Source organism: Anopheles gambiae, chromosome 2 (genome assembly GCF_943734735.2).
Source record: "Anopheles gambiae chromosome 2, idAnoGambNW_F1_1, whole genome shotgun sequence".
Classification (NCBI taxonomy): Eukaryota; Metazoa; Arthropoda; class Insecta; order Diptera; family Culicidae; genus Anopheles; species Anopheles gambiae.
Genome location: NC_064601.1, coordinates 67,463,190 through 67,482,401, shown reverse-complemented (window position 1 = coordinate 67,482,401; position 19,212 = coordinate 67,463,190). Strand labels below are relative to the sequence as shown.

Genomic DNA, 19,212 nt, shown 5'->3' with positions numbered 1-19,212 from the left:
ATTTCAGTCGGCAAATGCAACGCCAACGCATCCTGCGTTCTCGTGCAATGTACAAGCACCATCAAATTGATACCGGTAGAGGCTTCCAACATGGCTTCACAGACACCAACATGGTACAACCTCTTAGTTTTGAGTTTCATTTCTCGTAGAACTGTCACTTTGACGGCCACAAGTTTTCCAACCATTCAGCATTTTCAGGTTTGATCCCTACCTAAGCAAAAGAGCAAGTGCGCGTGAACGGTGAGAAAAATTGGTTTTAGAACGGAAGTATAGCCTGTAGGATTGGTTAACGAAACTAGATGTGAAAAATGTTCGAATACTTATCTTTCCCGGCTTTCGCAACGCCATTCAGAGCGCCGTCGTCTAGATTTAGATCGTCTGACTGCTTCCATTCGGAGGTCTTCTTTGCTTCTTGTTTCTGCTTTTTGCGAGAGAATAATTTTCGCTCTAGCCGATTTAGCTAGCTCTTTCGTTCTCAATTGCACTGTCTCTATCGCTCTACTTGCGTCGTGATGTGCGCGCGCTAGCCGTTATTAGTGTGCGTAGAACCATATCTGTTCGACCCACCAAGCGTTAGTGTGAGTGAGCGCATAAAGGCTGCGCGTCGTCTGCCGGGTGTTGGATGTGTGAGTGTGTGTCGTGTGTGTTGCGTGTGTGTGTGTGTGCGCGTACGCAGCCAACGCGCTGGATCGGAAGTATATCGAAGGGACAAGATATTACTGCGGATTTCAGAGAAAAGCGGTTCTTTCAAATGGTTGAATGATTTTTAACGGTAAACCAATATGCCTTTTTTCAGAGGCCGACTGTAACGAACAACCTGGCAAATAATGAAAACTGCTGGATATTTTTTAGTAAAATATGGGTGTTGTAAAGCTTTGTCCGGCAAATCCGGCAAATTAAAGATTTGTGGCATGCGGTACAGAAGAGTGCAGCGAGAGCGGCGTAGAAAGATAGTTTCGCCCAATACTCACACTCATATAACTCACTCGCACACAGCCAAGCGGGAGCAAAACTCACGCACACACAGACAGATTGGGTGAAGTATTTCACGTACTCGGATTTCTACAAATGGCGTCTGGTTTTGAGCGACGTTGAGCTGTACAACGACAAGGATAGTTTTAGTTCGCAGAAGCAGGCGGCCGAAGCAGCAGAGCATACGCATAAGTGGTGAGCAGCAAAAGCAGCAGCAAGCAGGCAGCAGTAAGCAAAATTTGGCACATGGTTGTTCATTTTGTTCGTGCTTTGTGCTGGCGTAATGTATAGTAAATTAGACTGTTTAAAGGACGGAGAAAAGCGATATCAATGGATTTTGGTGGTTGGCAAATGGCGAAGCCGTGATAAAATGAGTGAATCACGTCGTGCCTTTTCTTCCCGGTCCACTGCTTTACCTTCCACCATTTCGCCACCTCCTTCCTCTTCCCTTTTCACACTCCCTTCTTGGAGCAACCAGCCGTGTTCCGGTCGCTTCGAACGAGGTTCAGTGCTGGGAAAAAAGGATGGTAGTTCATGTATATGTATCTTAAAGACGTATTTTTGACAAAAGATAGTCTTTTTTTACAATATAATTGCCGAATGCGGAAGTGAGTCCGTTTATGTATTGCTCCATTCACTTCCTGTCCAAAATGAACGTGCTCTGGTGCTTCAGTTGTTCCGGTGTTCGTGTAGGAGTGTGCAAATGTGTTTAAAATCTTTGTCTAAAGTTATACGGTATTTAGTGTGGCCGGAAAAATGCAGGAAAATTAAGAGATCCCTACCATGCCATACTGCTAGACTCGACACAAGCTGCTTCAAAAATGATGGAGCACTAGATCCGTTAGTGTGTGAATTAGCGTAAACATGGACATTTTGCTTCCCCGTGCAATATTCAAAGCATATTAAAAGGCAGGAACATTGTTTCGTCGTGCAATTATTACCGTTCCGATTGTTCGGCAAGGATGGACATGGGAGAGTGTGAATTACGCTATGAATACGCGAGTGAACGAGTGTGCGTGTCGAGATGATGATGATTGTCAGTGATGAAGCGCAACAATGGAGAGACGTGTTGATGCGTTCGATTTCTTTGGCCTCGTTGGTTCCGACTTGTATCCGTTATCCGGCGACTCCATTGAAGTAATTTCGTTTCTGTCCCAATCGATATTCATGCAACGTGTTTAAGAACTAAAAGTGGCCACGAGGCGAATGTAAAATACTCAATTTTATTTTTTTATTCTCTCTTTAATTCAAGCAGTTTTGTGTCACCAAGGAAACGGCTTAACTCTAACGCCAATGAATCTACTTCTACCCATCCAATATCGTTGATAAAACATCCAGACACAGCTGGAAAAAGGCAATACAGAAGAGTGTATAATATTGAAGACGAAGAGTGAACATTTTGACGTTACCCTGCCCTATTGCACAAAGTAAATATTGTATGTGGAGTTAGGGCACTGATGGGGGAGTTAAAAAACTTTGCTCATTCGCATGAAACAATAATATACGCCGGAAGCAACTCTAAAAGTTGCTGTGAGCTATTCGCAGTTCACATCTCCGCCTTTTGGGCTCTCCGCGTTTAATATACTGTATTACTTTACTTAGGCCGGCGATTTACTCTCTTTCTCGCAAAATCCGCTTTTGGTGCTTCGTATAGTCTACAGTAAATGCGCGCGTATGTGTGTGTGTGTGCGCAATTTCTGCGTTTAACTTCACAGTACAGTATGCGTTCCGTTACCTTATAGCATGTTCCCTTTCTCATGTTGCTGAAGGTTCTGTATACGGAAATTGTAATGCGTTTTCATGGAGTAACAAATCAGAACAAATTAATTAAAAACTTCACTTTTCGTTATCTCACTCTTGCTTATCTTTCATACTGATTTTACAATTCCTGCTAGTTGGGCGGCGAAAATAAGAAATTGTGTTGAAACTTGAAGCTCTCAGAGGTTGAGTGTGGGAATTGGAAATGCAATTCCATAATAATCGCAGAGAAACGGCTATGTTGTGTTTTTACACAAGTCGAAATGAGAGGGAGAGAGAGAGAGAGAGAGAATGGAGAGTAACGGAAAGGAAAGTATGGAGCAAATTGGTTTAGTATTAGCGGAAGACATGATGGCGAGAGCGCGGTTGTGTTGTGTGCATTGGATGTTTTGCGAGAGTGTGCACAAATTGCTGCACTTTGTTGCAATCTTAAACCAGGCTTATAAGTTTGAGGTTTGATTTGACGCATACGAGATCGTAGACAAAGGCGTTGTACGTTGACGAACAACTTGGCCATAAAATCGAAACAATCGCATCGTACAGGGCCATAGGGGGAATTCATCAGGTGTGTGTGGTTTTTTACTGGTACTTATAACCAGGAAACGCGAACAAGACTTATCTTTGTGTTCGTTCGAGCGCTTTTCACCACAAGATTAAATCCCGTTAACCAACACCTCAGCAAAGTTTCGGATCAACAAACATGTTGTTGACAAAGGAAGAAAAAAATTCACCCAATTGTAATGTAATATAATACTTACCATTTTCTGTTTCCATTTTTCAGCTACTTTGTAAATACATACTGTATATATAGCGAGATGAGTACACAAACCCGTTCCGGAGGTGGTGGTGGTGGCGGAGGCCGTAACAAGTCCAAGGCCAAACACCATGAAAACAAGGAGAATTTGGCTAAGGAGGACGGACAGAATCAGTCACAGCAGTATCCGAAAGGAGGTTCCGGTCCCAACAACGCCAGCGGAAATGATGGTTCGGCTGCAACTACCGGCTCTGTTGGTGGTGGTAGAGGAGGCGACCATCAAAAACAGAAGGGCAGCGGAGGCCACAAGGGCACAGATAATGCTGCTCCGAAGGTTGTTGACGTGAAGGAGAAGCAGCAGAGGGAGGCCGGTGGTGGTAGCGGCGGTGGTGCTGCAGGCGGCAACAACGAGAAGTCCGGCGGATCTACGGGAGCTGCTTCTGGGGCTGGTGCTGGCGGTGCCTCTGCCACTCACACCGTGGTTAAGGCCAAGCAACCGACGGCCGAACAGATTCGCATTGCCCAAATAACAGACATCAAGAGCGGCATGGATGATCCCAAGATTCAGGAGAAAATCCAAAGCTTGATGGAAACCACGCAACGCTCCGAGGAAGAGGTGTGCTGCGCATTGCAGGAGTGCGACAGCGATCTCGATCGAGCGGTGATCTTTCTACTCGAGACGCTCCCGGTCGGGGCTTTTGCGACGACGTCCAAGAAGAAGAAAAGCAAATCTCAGGCGGCGGCTCAGAAGGACGGGGAAGACGGCGGTGATTGGGAGACAACGGGCCCGACCACCGTTGGTGGAGCCAGTGTTCAGCTGGGCGGCATTAATGTGGATCTGAAGGAGCAGCAGCGCCGTGGTGGCAACCGTGGCGGTTCGGGCAACCAACGTTCTGGAGGACCGGGCCGTGGTGGCCGTGCCGGTGGCTATCGCGATGGTGGCGGCGATCGTGACCGAGATCGCGACCGTAACGGCTACGATAAGGGTGGAGAGGGCGGTGGCTATCGTAACCGAGCGGGAGGCGATGGCGGTCGCATGCGAGGCGGACGCGATGGTCCGGGAGGTCCAGGCCGTGGAAACTATGGTTCGCGAGGAGGTCGTGGTGGTGGCCCGCGTCTAGGCACTCGTGGGCCAGGTTCGCGCGATCAGAACCGAGGTTCGCGAATGATGAACAACGATCATCAAGAGATCGATTCGTGGGATCCAGTCACGACGCCGGCAAACGCGAACGACCTCAAGCCCGAAGATTGTACGGCCTTCACCGATACTTGGGGCGATTGGGACAACGAGGAGTACACGGGAACGTTGGCGGATACCAAAGGATATGCCGGCGCTGTCGCTTCGACGACGGCCCCATCTGCTGGCGCTGGTGCTCAGCAGCAACAATCGCAACAGTCAACGCAGACAGGCGTGCCACCGGCGGCATCCAGTGAGTGGCGAATGTTTGAAAACGCCAGACTATTCCTAATTATATCTAGTTACACGTTCTTACTAGTAACATATTGCCCGTTCTTTTTTTGTACCTACTTATAGACGTCACGGAACTCGCAGCGCCCCCGGGGTTGGAGCAGCAGGTACTGAATCCACCACCGCCAAAAGATACCGAGCTGGTGCAGCAGTACAGTACAACTGTCGTTTCGAGTACGGCTACTGCTGCGGTCGCGGCCGGTGGTGCAACTGGTGTCGCGAGCGTCGTACCACAGTATTCGGACCTGCATGCCGGCACTCCGAATGCTACGACTGCAGCACAGCATTTGCGGCAGGCGCTTGATATGCCGCCTATGAACACGTCCTCGTCCCTTTCGGCAGAACAAAGTCAGTATTTTAGTACTCTATCGTCTCAGAATTCCAATCTCCAGCCAACGCCAAGTGCCGTCGGCTTCCAGCAGCAGCCACCTGCAGGCGTGGTGGCATCCCAACCGCCCACGACAGTTGTTCCGGCAGTTCAGCAGCAGCAGCAGCCGCCTCAACCGAATTCCGTGCAATATCCAACTGCTTTCGTTGGGGCAACTAGTGACGCTACTGCTGCTGCTGCTGCTGCTGGAGCTCCGACGAGCTATGCGGCTGCGGCGACGCAACAGCCACCAGTACGGCGGCAACGAGCCCGCGTTCCGCCACCATCGAAGATCCCATCCAGTGCCGTCGAAATGCCGGGTGATAATATGAACAACATTGGCTACCTGGACGTGCAGTTTGGTGGACTGGACTTCGGTGCGGACGATTCGTTTGATGCTGTAGTATCGGATAAGTTCAATTCGACTACAGGAACCGCTGGCAGTAGCGTGATGGATTCAACCCCATCTACCGTGCAAACGTCGGTGGTATCCCAAGCGACACAGGCAGTCGGTCAGCCACAGGCGTCTCAAACGCAGACGGTGCAACAGCAGCAACAGGGAGCGCAGGTTCCGCCAGCTACGGTTGGAGTTCAGCCGCCGGCAGCTCAGAGTCAGTTGCAGCAACAGCAGCAACAGGTCGTTTCGCAAGCACCGCAGCAAACCGTGCAACCGGATGTGAACGATTATCAATCGAAGGTTGGTGGTGGCGTTGTGGCGGGTAGCGTTGTTCCTAACAATTTGCAGCCAAAATCGTCCAATCTGCCTGGCGCACCTGGTTTAGCATCATCCCAGATTATGCCGGGCCAAGGGACGACGGAGGCACTTTCCTCTCAAAACGATGGGCTTGCCAACAGCTACTCGCGCACCAATGCATCGGGTTCGGTATCCACGTCCGTTAGTGCTGGTGTGAATTCCATGAGCAATGCAGCGGCTGGTAAGTGTAGAATAGTATATATGTAGCGGAATTTGGGGCAAGTGTGCCATACGGGGCAAGAGTGCCACCAAGTATTTTTCCTTAAAAACTTACACACTTAAAATTTTTTGCCGAATCTCGGTTAATGTTTGCCGAGATCTGCACAACTGAGATCTCGGCAAAGATCTCGGTTAAATTTCTGTTGCCGAAATCTCGGTTAAAAATGCAATTGACATTTTGTTTTGACGTTTACGTTTAACCGAGATTTTCGGTTAGAGCAATCCGAGATTTCAGCTAATTATAAAAACAATCTTTTTTTAATTTTAGTGGTTTTATTTGCGTAAAAAGTTAGTTTGAGTTATAAAAACAAACACAATTATTTATTGAGCCACAGCCATAATAGCCAGAGCCGATGCTGATTGCCGATGTACATTTTCTGCAGCATGATACCACCATCTTATCTGTAGTTGGACGGCAGGAAGTCACCTCCCCACCCCCAAATAATGAGAGTTGTGGTGGGATGGGAAGCGCAGGGACGGCCGCCGGTACAACACCAGATGGTGTACAGCGTCTGGATGTATTAAAGGTGCAGGAAGATGGGCCGGGCATAGAGCGGGCACCGGTACAGACACGGTTCTGTAAAGCGGGCAGAGTGAAACAAGCCTGAGTGAACCTTGATTGGAAGTCACGTGGTCGAGTATTTGGATATTTACCTCGTGAAGGTAACTGGAAATGAAACCTGGAAGTCCGAACGTGCCGGCAAAGGTTGGTCCAATCGGACTAGCATCCGGTAATCCTTGGATAAGGACTGCTTCGAGCGACGATCTTATGTGCACTGGCTACGTGCGTTGACAGAGCTTCCTAGGCCACCCGTGTCCCATCGTACGCTACTGATGATCGGTTTCTTCACGCTGGGTGTCATATGTTCGTTTATTTTTCACACTATTAATTTTATAACACAAAATCACTCCGGAAGGTTTCTGCTTCGACAAAATGATGAATGACAGATAGAAAACCGAGCCTCGGCTAACTCAAATAGCATAGCCGAAATTTCGGTTATTTTGACGGATGACCTCGGTGACAGCAGTGTTAACGTACGTAATCGGCATGTTGTGTTGCCGAGTTTCGGTTAAAATATTTGTTTAACTGATATTTCAGTTTTAAATGGTATTGATTATCGGCAATGGGAAATTTTTAACTGACATATCAGCAAGAATCGAAAGAGCCGACGAATTTCGGCAGTTTTTTTAACCGAGGTCGTGAAATATTTTTAAGTGTGTAAGTTTAATGATCGATTGTATATACAGTTGGATGCATTCCAATGTTTAGGTATACGGAGCCGAATTTCATATAGATCAATCGATATTTCCCATTGTTTTGAACTATGTTGACTTATGTTGAGTTTCAAAATTGAGCAGAATATTATAATTTTTAATCAAACCAAATAAGCTCTGAAAAATCCTGGGAGCAATCAACCGAGAAAATATTTACACCACCGTAAAGCTGAGAAAACGTGATTTTTTTGGCGGAGTTAGTTAAAAAAAACTTTCTTTTTGTCACTGAAAAATTCAATTTTAAAAAAAGTTACAACTTTTGGCGCAAAAGAGCCATCTCTTTTTGGGGCAAGTGTGCCACCATCTTTCATAGGCGCGAGCTGTCAAAAATGTAAACATTGTTGTAGCGTGCTGCGGAATGGTGCGCTATTGTGAGCGGATTCCACCCCAGAAAAACAGAACAGTAACAAACCATATTGTGGTACAGTTGGTGATCAAAAAGGGTTCATTGGTGACTCAAGACATGTAGGAATACATACACTAGTGCTACAAACGTAACAAGTTCCAATTATCTAAGAAATACGTTTATTTTAACCAGGTGGCCGTCATACCTTGCCCCATACGAGTGGCACTCTTGCCCCATAGCCCAAAAAACAAGGTCATTTAGATCCTTTTTAAAACGCTTCAAAAACAGTTTTGTTTGCACTTTTTTCAAGCGAAACTCATTTATAAGTGAGGAAATAGATGTAAAATGGTTATGCGATTTAAATCGGCTTTTGATAAACACGTTCTAATGAATTATAGCATGAAATGATTAAGGTAGCACACTTGCCCCAAATTCCGCTATGCGTAAATGTATGGCATGCGTTTAGTGTGAATGATCTGAACTGAAATATGGAAATATTAAAATTGTTTAATTGGCTTTATTTTGCTAGCGTTGGATCAGCTGACGAAATCGGATCCTTACGGTCAGTCGGCAAGTACAAATACTGCTCTGACCGGTGGCTATCAGAATGCTCCGTACTCATCAACGCAGGCGAACAAAACTGCGTCGTATCCTCCTACCGGTGCTCCCCAAGGGTACAACAACATGAGTTATTCTAACAACCAGGTAAGAACATTCATCGTATTGTACACCATCCAATGCAGTCTGTTTCGAATGGAGCTTCATTTATCTTCGTTTATTACGACAAATTATGTTTATTAATCTTTTATTAGCTCGTTGCTAGCCAAATAAGAAGATTCTATCAGTTACCGGAGCAAAACATCCATCACAGAGGACATCACTACAAAGTATTGACGTTTGTTTGCTTGCTTTTAATTACAGGTGACGAACGCCTATCCTCCATCGACGAATAACTATAGCTCCTACAACCAAGGAAATGTGAATGCCTACCAGCCGCCAAGCAGTAGCGTGACAAACAACGTTGTACCGAACAACAACACGGGCAACTCGGTCGGAGGCGTATCAAATCAATCGAATCTGCCGGTGAACAATAATGCCGTAAATAGCAGGTAAGTGCAATTTGCGTGTCTTCTGTTTGGCATTGTGTCTCCCGGTGTCTAAAACCTATCCCGTTGATTTTGAATTTGATTTTGCGATTTTTAATATATTATTTATTGAAACGAAAAATCCTTTGCTGGATCTAACAAAACAACATTATCTTTACTGAATGTCATTCGTGTACTACTACGTGCGTGCGTTGACTGATGCGCCTGCAGCTCGAACAATAACGCTGGTGGCTATCTGTCCAGCCAATATCCGGTCAGCCAGACGTCGTCTGCATTCCCGTCACAGCAGAACTATCAGAACAGTTCACAGAACGTGTACGGAAATACGGGACTGAATAGTAATACAGGGTAAGTGAAGCGTCACATATTATTGAGCTGTTAGAAATGACTGAAAGCTACGCGCGGATTTGTTTGTTTTGTCGCTTCGTGATATACTCTTAATCCTACGTTATCAAAATCACGTATTATAATTTCCTTTCTGCAAAAAGGTTCTTCCTCAACGGTAATGGTATGTGTGCGTGTGCATGTATATAGCTTATAGTGTTTCGTAAGCACCATTTCGCTAACTTTCAAAAATACATTTGATTCTTTAATGTGTTTGGGTTTTTGTGTGTGTGTATACGAAAGCTTTCGTTACACCGTACAGAGTTTTTAATAATTGTAATTATTTCAATAATAGTTAAGGTCAGCTTCATCTTGAAAGCTCGCTGAACTAAAGTACCCGCATTTTACCCGTTTTCTGGTGAATTTATTATTAGCTGATTGATAAATTGTTGAACAATTTAAATAATGCACTATACTATACCGTTAAATAGTCATTACTGCATATCATTATATGTTTTTTCTTCTTTTTTTTTGGTTTTCTTTGGCACAACAACCGTTGTCGGTCAAGGGCTGCCCAGTACCACTAGTAGTGGGGCTTGGCCTTTCAGTCACTTATTGATTACAGGATAATCAGTCCTACGTATGGGGGCACGGTCTATTCGGGCATGAACCCATGACGGGTATGTTCTTAGATCGTACGAGTTGAAGACTGTACCCGTGGCCGGTTTTGTGTTCTAGTTGGTTAGAATTAATCGACTGAAGTTTAAATTTTATTTTAAATGTTCGTTTATGGCCTTATCTCTATTTTTGGGAATCGACGCTAAAGGAACGCTGAACAAGTACATAATTCTTTCCGTCATATTATTTAACTTCATACTGCTGTCGTACTGTTGAATTAAAGTTAAGTTTTAAGTTGATTTGGTTGATCATCAAATTAATCTAAGAATCCTTGCTTAATCATACCTTCATTGCTTATTAGTTTAAAGTTCAGAACAATAAGAAAACTTTTTTTTCGGGAGAATCCAAATAATGTCGTTCTACTATTTTACCCTATAAAACATTCATACAAATAATGCATGCATACATCTTTTCGAAAAATATGAATTCCTACAAAAACATAACCGCCTCCTTCACTACAACCCACTCGAACCCCTCCCCCCATTAGGTATTCTGGAAGCACAAACACTACATCCGGCCAGTATGGTAGTAATTTTAGTTCGTCAAAACTGAAGGACACGCCGGTGGTTTCAACGCCATTTGAAAGGTAGGTTTTGTTTTGTATTGTTCTCGTTAAAATTGATTTATATTTTAAACACCCATTTTTCACACCCATGCGTGCTATTGTTTTGTTTTCTCGTGTTTGATTTTCTGCTTATCACAACGTTTTCTTGTTCTTATAACAAATGTACTTCATTACTTTCACTACTCTGTACATTCGACATCGTCAATTATGCTGTTTTACTGTATGTTTTAGCTTTATTTTTTTTGCGTTATTAAGTATATAATTATTATGTTCGTTTTTATTGTATTGTAAAGTAAAAAAAACATCGTATTGTTGAATTTTTTTCGTTGACATTTATTCAATGTCTTCCTCACGTTATAGGTGTAAATGCAAAGGGTAAATAAATGAATTGCTACTATAATTCGTGCCACATAGCAATGTTGTACAATGTGCGCGAACAGCAGCAGGAAGAGGGTGGCTGTTGATCACTGTTTGAATTCTCACTTTACAAATTTTACGCTGTTGTACACTATTATATTATGTTAAAGTTTGTTTAAAGGAGTGACGCCCTTTGAGTTTACGGGGGGTTTTATAGCAATTCTCCTGCGTAAAAGTAAAACGAATGTTTATCAATATGTTCGATTTTCTTTCATTTTGCAGTGTGGCTTCTAGTACGGTTTCGAACAGTAGCACGAACAATTCCAACAATAATGTAACCAGTTCGTCATCGCTGCCAATCAGTTCCGTGGTATCCACGACAAGTAAGTACACCTACCTAGCTAACAAAACCGTTGAAACTCGCAATCTTTTACTACATAATGTTTTTGTTCTTCTTCTTCTGTGTATTATTCTATATTTTGCAGCGAAAAGCAGCAGCACCACTAGCGGAACGAGTGTAGTCACTAATCTGCCGATGGTTAATCCGTACATACAGGCACCAGGATTGCCATTCTATCAGCAAGCTGCAGTGTATTCGTACGAAGATCTGCAGCTAATGCAACAGCGTATGCCGCATGTGCCTGGTTTTTACGACATCAACTACCAGACGCCTACGAGTCTCGGCGCGGCCGGTGTACGCGATGCGAACCTTGGTTCCGTCGCGTACTCGACCATGTCCGATGGTCGGTTCACGCGAACCGACAACAACTCGTCACCTGTTAGTAATGTTCCCAGTTCCTTGTCCCAACAAACAGGGTCTGGTGGTCCTATGTTGAACCTGCCATACGCTTATTTTTACGGCGGCAATATGATGCCGGCCAGCGGCTTCCAATATGGCACACCTGTCTATCCTGTTAGTAGTATTTAGCTCTAGTAACGTATACTAGCATATATGAATGTAGAAATGTTGACCGTTTTGTATCTTTTTTGCATGTTCTCCATCATCCACCACAACTTCCTACCACAAATCATCTCTACTACACAATCGCCAACGGAACCGCAACTCCTTAAATCAACGAATGTGATGCCCGCCATCCATCATCAATCCGGAATTGGGACCGTACTGCTCTGTCCCTGAAATATAACCCTTCCTATGATTCAATTGTGTTCCGTTAATCTTTTTACCCCCCCCCCCCCCCCTCCCCTTTTTCCTACATGATCCGTGACCCTTTGCCTCCGATCCTTTTAAATCCTGAATATAACAAAACGATTCGATCAAAATTATTCACCAATTCAAAATTATCAACTTTCAAACAAATCGAAATTACCATCCATCACCCATACACATCATACTCCTCACCAACAGCAACAGATGCCCACAAATGCGGCAACATCCGGCGGTCAGTTCCAGAAGCCTGCTTATAACACAGGAGGATATGGTTCAGCGACCGGGTATGATACGCTTGGGCAATCAGGACAGGACTACAACAAGAATGCTTATCAAGCGTCCATCGTGGGACAGCAGCAATCGAAGGGTCAAACCGTTGCCAATCAGCAATCTGGCTCTGGCAGCGGATCCGACATGGCACCATCCATGTATGGTAAAAACCATGTTGCTATCAACAAAGTCAATGTAAGTGGGTTACAGTATAGATGAATGATTTGCAAATCAAAAATTCATTATTAATTTCGAAATTTATTCCTGTCCCTTTCCACGACGATTACGTTCTTCCTTAGTATGACAAACAATCGTTCCATTCGGGAACGCCGCCGCCGTACAACATTGCCGGAACACAGACGGCTGGAACTACTTCCGCACAACCCTACGGGCAGCATCTGGCGTATATACCAACGATGGCTACGCATCACAATATCAATATGCATCAAAACATGCACCAGGTAAAATGACGTCATATTATGGGCTGTGTTGTGTGAAGAACTCTCCCTAAATCAATACCATTTTTATCGCTTTCCAATTGAAGGATTCCAACAGTAGCGGTCAAAGACCGCAAAATAATAACCAGGGAAAGACTGCAAGCAAGCAGCAAGGCTATTCTGCGTCTACTTATTGGACTGGGCCGAACTAAAGTCTTAAGGAAGGGGGACATAGCAAGAGAGCTAGCAGAGAGAGAGAGAGAGAGAGAGAGCGCTATAATGTAAAAAACAACATGTGGTAGTGTGTTTTCGATAGATTCTTTCCAATAATTAACAAAACTGTAACAACATAAACAAATTACACATACATACACACAAATACACACCCACCCACATACATCCAAAACAAAAGAAAACACACACACACAAACGTAACGATGGAAAGGACAACAAAGAGGATAAGGCAAACGCAGAAGATCGATGCGATTAAAAACAACAGTATGTAAGAGCAGGGATGTAGAGAAGCGAAGGAAGTGCGATGGTGGGGGGTGGGGGGGGGGCATAGAGTGCAAATATTTAGTGTCAGCGCTGATCAACTGGTGGTGTCCCTTGATCTCTATAAGGAAGGAATGTTTCCATTTTACGTTTTATAACTCGCGCATACCATACCATACGCATATATGCATGATACATAAACTCGAGATAGTATCGTACATAAAAAAAATAAACACATTTTTCATACATAAAGACAAGCGAAGAAGCAAACAAATACAAAATTAAATTAATTAATTCAAACGCAAAGGAGCAATATGAATATGTTTAGTTTGTTTATTGAGAGTTGATCAGGCATCGAGCGAGAATGGCAAAGGGTCGGAGTGAGAGAGTGTTTTCAGTACAATCGATGCTTTCCTTCCCATCCCCCATCCCTGTGTAACCCCACCATAGCACAGGGATCCGATCATGAGGCTAACGATCGATCCGATCATGTAATGTGTCGTATTGGTTTTTGGTATCGTTTTGGACGGATAGTCTTTGGATGAGTCTTGTTGCGATGAACAAACGTAGAATGAACCTTCGGCAGAGCAGTGGGGTGTACACAATACTCTGCTGCCTTCTTTGTGCTGAGATCTGACAAATGGTTCATAAAACGCACATGTTTTAAGATGGAATATAGTAGTTGATGAATAATACGTCTGAATGCCATCAGGAGAAGAGGGTTGCTCTCTTTTTTGCTCTTTATCTATGGTATGTGCGTGCGCCGTGTACGTGTTGGGCACAGTGGTGTGTACCTTTGATTCCCCTTTGATAGAATAACTTGCATTACTTTTCCGGAAAGTAGTGAAATTCATGATAAAGAACAGTCCCGCATTATAACCTATTACACTTTAATGCATGGAGTGAATTAGGAAAATGCAATTCATGCCTAATTCATGCATACATGACAATGGCGAATGCACACATTCAAGAAAAAACAAAACATTGATTTGGTTCAAGCGATTTTCACGATTGCGCAACATTCTACATGATCTCTGGAATTACTGTAATTGGAGCGAATCGAATCGAATGCTACACACTATCCATCTTTTTACTATGTTGGAATGAGGAATGTCGTATAATCTGAATGACTAATGATAGAATAATGACGAATCAAACATGAAATTGGCGCTACAATACAGACTGAATCCATGAAATCTATGCAATGGCGTTTTTGTGTTTTTGTTTTTGCACTGTATTACAAGGTTTTGCGATTCAATTCAATACCACGAGAAACACTTGCGATTCGTCGTGAGTCAATGCCATGACTGTCGATGCTTGAATCAGTCGCAAAATTGTCCCGTGGACTTAAGTTGAATAGGAAAAAACAAAACCCTGTAACGCCGTCCGACCCATAAGTCCATCGACTACTTTGTGAAAGATATCACTTTTTCTAATATTGCGAAGTTCCCTTAGTTGTTATTTGGTTGTTAAACATTGACGTGCAGAATATGGCTGAGGGTGGCATGATATCTTAACGCTTCCAAGGAACTAATGCACTACTGGTACAAACATACAGCTCACAGAAGTTTCTATGCGGTTGTCATACACGTTTAATCTGAATTCACATTCAGTCGTTGTGTATGATGATCTGTCTATCTGTTCGAGAAACTACTTATTCTGGGTTTCGGATACCTGGCGTCGGACAGGCAGCAGGCCAAAACCGCAAAGCGGTTGTAGCGGCGGGTAAGTATTTATTTATTTTCTAATTAAATGGACCGCGTGTAGCCGGCCCCTTCAAAGCGGGATTTTACCACAAGTAAAAACTACACGAACATAAACGTAGATGGAATAAGTTAATCTGAAGTAGGTCCCACAACATTAATACTGTTAAAAAACGCGACATGCTATGCTATGCGGGTTGTATTCACATCACACATTCAGCACAACAACCATAGAGAAGGATCGCAACCGCCAAAGTGAATACAGCGATCCTCTATTTCGGGCATCTATCCTAGCGCGTAACGAGCTTGGCGGAACGATTTGATGGTAAACGAAATTTGGATTGCTGGGACATGTTATGTTGATCCGAGCTCATCCAAGAAGCTGTTCAACAGCGACTCCTATTTTGGCACTAACCCCTAGGGAGCACAGTGAGCTCTACGGCTGGATCAGGTGAAGCTTTCTTGTATTGTGTACGTTATAAGTAAGGCTTAGTGTTTTATCAAAAATTAAATCAAATAGCTCAGTTCTTAGAAAGGCCAGGAACATGTTACGGCAACATTTCTGGATTTCTGGATCTTTTTTATTACAAACACAAGTTAGACACCTCGTTTTTACGATTTGGCAACATATGTTCCATAAACAATGCTATCGATTCTCACACACATCACTGGGAATCACTATAAGTAGTTTCTTCAGACGATTGTAAAATATGCTTTTGTCGGTTTCAAAATCAAATTTGAAGATTGTTTTGTGAAATTTCATGAAAAGTTTCGAACGAAATATTTCGCTGAAATGTAACACAAAAGCATTTAATTATTGTTAATAGTACCGCTAATCGCCTTCTAATCGCCGGCGACTAGCTGATAGGGATTAGTATAGCTATTTCAGGTAAGAATATTTTTGAGAGATGATGAATACCTAACAACGAATCAATGAGGAAAGTATATTAAATTTGTCTGCCGGCAAAAAGCTATAGGTGCCAAAATATTTAGCATCGTTAATCATAGGTGGCTGATAAAAGCTTAACGTAGCCAACAATAACACAGTTTTGAATGTTATTGATGTTTTCGGCCTAAAAACCAAGGTGTATGGATAATAGGAGGTGAAGTGCTTCAGAGCAAATTGACATTTCACGACTTGACATAACAATACTGTGGGCTCCGGTATTAAAATCGGGGAGGGCTGGAGGGGGGTATAGAAAATTGTATGCGATTTGACATAACAATACTCAATGATGGCGCCCGGAAAACGCGCTAACAATTCACCTCCTTAATAAACACACCTTGCTAAAAACTAACCCACAGGGTACGTGTGATTTTCTTCAATGCGCCCCGTTACTGGTGAAGTTTGCCGACCCCTGGTGCAGGTAGACTTGTCTGCACCGATAGGCACGCTTTGTCCTGCGGGAACTCTATTTGACAGCTCGACTGGAATGGGCTGTTTTGCGGGATGCGAATGGAAAATCAACAAATGTTTCGAATAATATCCCGATCTCTGATGCTCATCAAAATCTAAACTTTTAAGCTGGTTGGCTAAAGTGAGTATGAAATTGTGAAATATAGTAAACGCCTTGGCAACATTTTGATTATGCTCGTCATATTTGCAGGCCGCAGACGGTTGAAGAATGGACGTACAGGCACAAAGCGCCATCGCGACCAAGTTGTTTATCAACATTAGCGTTCTTTCGATTGCGCTAAACTCTTCGTTTTTTGTGTATCTGCTGTACAGTAACCGGCTTTACGATCTAGGAAAGTGCTGTTCGTCAGCTGTGCTGCTTATTTTACCGCTTTCGGAAGTACTTAAACATTTCTATGTAAAACAAATGTTTCAACTCGAAACTGGACTGAAAAGTGGCCCACCGTCATCATCATCATCATCGTCGGGAAGGAGCGCTGGTGCAGCGAACGCGAGGGCCGGCCGAACACGTTGGAGAGAATGGTTTGGTGCTGCAATGCTGTTTACCTTGGCAACACTGTTTTATGCATTCATATGCGTCGTGCTTGGAGCACCGTTGGATCAGTACAAAAAAACATCATCGCTGGCATTAACACTGACCACGGTTACCATATTCCCGATCATCCTCCTCATCGGTCAATCACACACCTACCAGCTGCTGCTATCAGAAACACTCGAGCTGAAAAGCCCGCTAACAAATAGCTATCTGAATCTACTCAAAAACAACTGCATCGGAGTGATTCTGGGGGCCTGGGGAGCATCAGTGGTCGCCCCGTTGGATTGGGATCGACCATGGCAAGTTTATCCCATCCCCAATGTGGTTGGTTCAATAGGAGGATTGTTTGGTATGAATGTGTTTAATCTGCTGAGCACGGTGTACATAAGCATGTATCGTAATCGACGGGCCAAGGCACAGTAGTAGTAACCTTTGCAGTATTTGTGGGAAATAGAATGCTTATCTAGTCGTGTGTATGCCAAAATATGTCTCAATGACGGAATAAATTCGTGAAATTTCCATAATAAATATTATACTTAATTATACAATAGCCGTAACATGTGTAGCATTACAATCTAATGGTTCTTCCCCTTCTGGGCGTAACAACCTACACGGTCATGCCGGCCTATAAGGCTTTCGGGACTTATTTTAGGTATCAAGCAGACGGATTATCAGTCCTTCGCATGGGGGGGCACGGTTCATTTAAGTGTTGAACACACGAAGGGTATGTTGTTAAGCAGTGGTTCACAAATTGCCTTGGCCTGCTACAGAAGAGTCCGAAACCGCTCACAATCTGGCACCTTCGTCTGCCAATTCGTTATCCCAGTTTTAATGGTGGAATTTTCCACGCCATCTCGTCAACTAAAATTGCGCCTATAATGCCCCCGGTTTCCTTGCGGACGGCCCAAAAGGACTTAAAGGGCTGAGCCGACCAGTCCCATGCATATAACATGACCAGCCCACCGGAGCTTGGCTCGTATACAGCTCTTACAGTTCGTCGTTGTATCTACTCCTTCAGTATCCTTCCACACACATGAGGTCTAAGATGCTTCTGAGCATCTTCCTCTCAATCGCGGCTAGGAAGATTTCACCAGATATGGACAGACTCATCTCTCAGAAGCGTAAGTGGTACTATAAAGTTGCAGTTTAGTCCCAGCTTCGCCTCGGTTCTTTGAGGTGAATATGAAATATCCTTCCGAGCCACTTAGCAGCTGTTGTCGGTCCTGACCTTTGACTTGAAATAGGATGAAATCTTGTACGGGTAGATGAACACACTTTTGAAGTTGTCCATCACTCGGCCAAGTCAATCAGGATTTGTTAGTAGGGTCACTGTTGGTGCCACCATCAGTTTGGACTTTCCCTCCTTTATCTGCAATCCTAGGTGCTCTGCTTTACAATCCTAGGTGCTTTTATGTAATCGATCGAATGATTTGAATTTCGAGATTAAACACTAATGTGCAGCCATGAAGAAGAAGAAAAAGAGAATGAATAAGAGAAAGACTGAGAAGAGGAATACATAGTAAAAGAAAAGTAAGAAAAAACTGCACAAAAGTAGAACAAATTTTCGGAGCAGAAATATTAAGTATAATCAGAAGAAGGGAGTACAACAAGCAAACAAATTGATAGACATTGATGGATCAACGATCGAGCATATCAATTGTATTCAAAATTTCTTCTTTTTTTGTCCGCCCTTAGCAGCAGGCCATGGAGAACACTGTACAGCAAATTGGCAAACCCAGTACGAGGCTTTGGGTGCGCATATAATCCATACTACGGGGTGTCACCCCGCCTGTAATAACACCGCGAAATGACAGTTTAAGATTACGGTTAAAACACTCCTCCGAGGGTTGAAAATGGTCTTAAAACATACTGTTTGCATTAAGTAACACTTACGCGTGCTTGCCTGTGTGTGTGTTCCTCATCTCTTTCAGTTACACTCCCAAGTGCATTGTGTTTTCTTTTGCCCGAGGTCAGGTCTCCTCCAGCCCGGGTCGGTTTCATTCATCGTCGGATGAACTTTCGGACGGTGCTGTTTATTGATTTTTGTGCGCGATGAGTCGCGGTATTGGAATTTCCTGACCGGCCTGTGCTGGGAACAGGTACGGCGCACGTTGCTGACCATGAACAGGCCGGCCTGCCCTTTGTTTGCCGGCGATGCAGAGATGCAAAGATTGCACGAAGCACGGGCGGGGCCGGTTTTTTGTCTTTTTCATAAATCGACATTTGCACGCATGCTATGATCGC

At 43.9% G+C, this 19,212-nt stretch overlaps 2 protein-coding genes and 1 long non-coding RNA gene across 17 annotated transcripts; 2 read left to right on the top strand and 1 right to left on the bottom strand.

Annotated features, from left to right (window-relative positions):
- The first annotated feature begins 100 nt into the window (after positions 1–100).
- LOC1278410 (protein lingerer) lies at positions 101–14,513 on the top strand. 15 transcript variants are annotated; one of them, XM_061648064.1, is made up of 12 exons: positions 101–240; positions 3,512–4,914; positions 5,019–6,254; positions 8,443–8,618; positions 8,835–9,022; positions 9,230–9,367; positions 10,509–10,607; positions 11,226–11,326; positions 11,429–11,856; positions 12,310–12,576; positions 12,681–12,842; positions 12,926–14,513. In XM_061648064.1, exons 2-12 carry the CDS (start codon positions 3,546–3,548, stop codon positions 13,028–13,030), a joined length of 4,269 nt encoding a protein of 1,422 aa, XP_061504048.1. In that variant the 5' UTR covers positions 101–240; positions 3,512–3,545; the 3' UTR covers positions 13,031–14,513. The 15 variants fall into 15 exon arrangements, with proteins under 15 accessions (XP_061504048.1, XP_061504054.1, XP_061504040.1 ...); XM_061648063.1 differs by lacking the exon at positions 101–240 and adding an exon at positions 264–1,167; XM_061648062.1 differs by lacking the exon at positions 101–240 and adding an exon at positions 990–1,200.
- On the bottom strand, positions 6,544–7,512 carry LOC133391786 (uncharacterized). Its single transcript, XR_009765251.1, has 2 exons — positions 6,947–7,512; positions 6,544–6,896 (listed from the first exon to the last, which is right to left on the bottom strand). It is a non-coding gene; the product is annotated as an uncharacterized LOC133391786 (long non-coding RNA).
- Positions 14,514–16,398: 1,885 nt separating the features above from the next.
- On the top strand, positions 16,399–17,518 carry LOC1278411 (phosphatidylinositol-glycan biosynthesis class F protein). Its single transcript, XM_317995.4, has 2 exons — positions 16,399–16,554; positions 16,624–17,518. Exon 2 carries the CDS (start codon positions 16,642–16,644, stop codon positions 17,389–17,391), a length of 750 nt encoding a protein of 249 aa, XP_317995.2. The 5' UTR covers positions 16,399–16,554; positions 16,624–16,641; the 3' UTR covers positions 17,392–17,518.
- Positions 17,519–19,212: the final 1,694 nt, after the last annotated feature.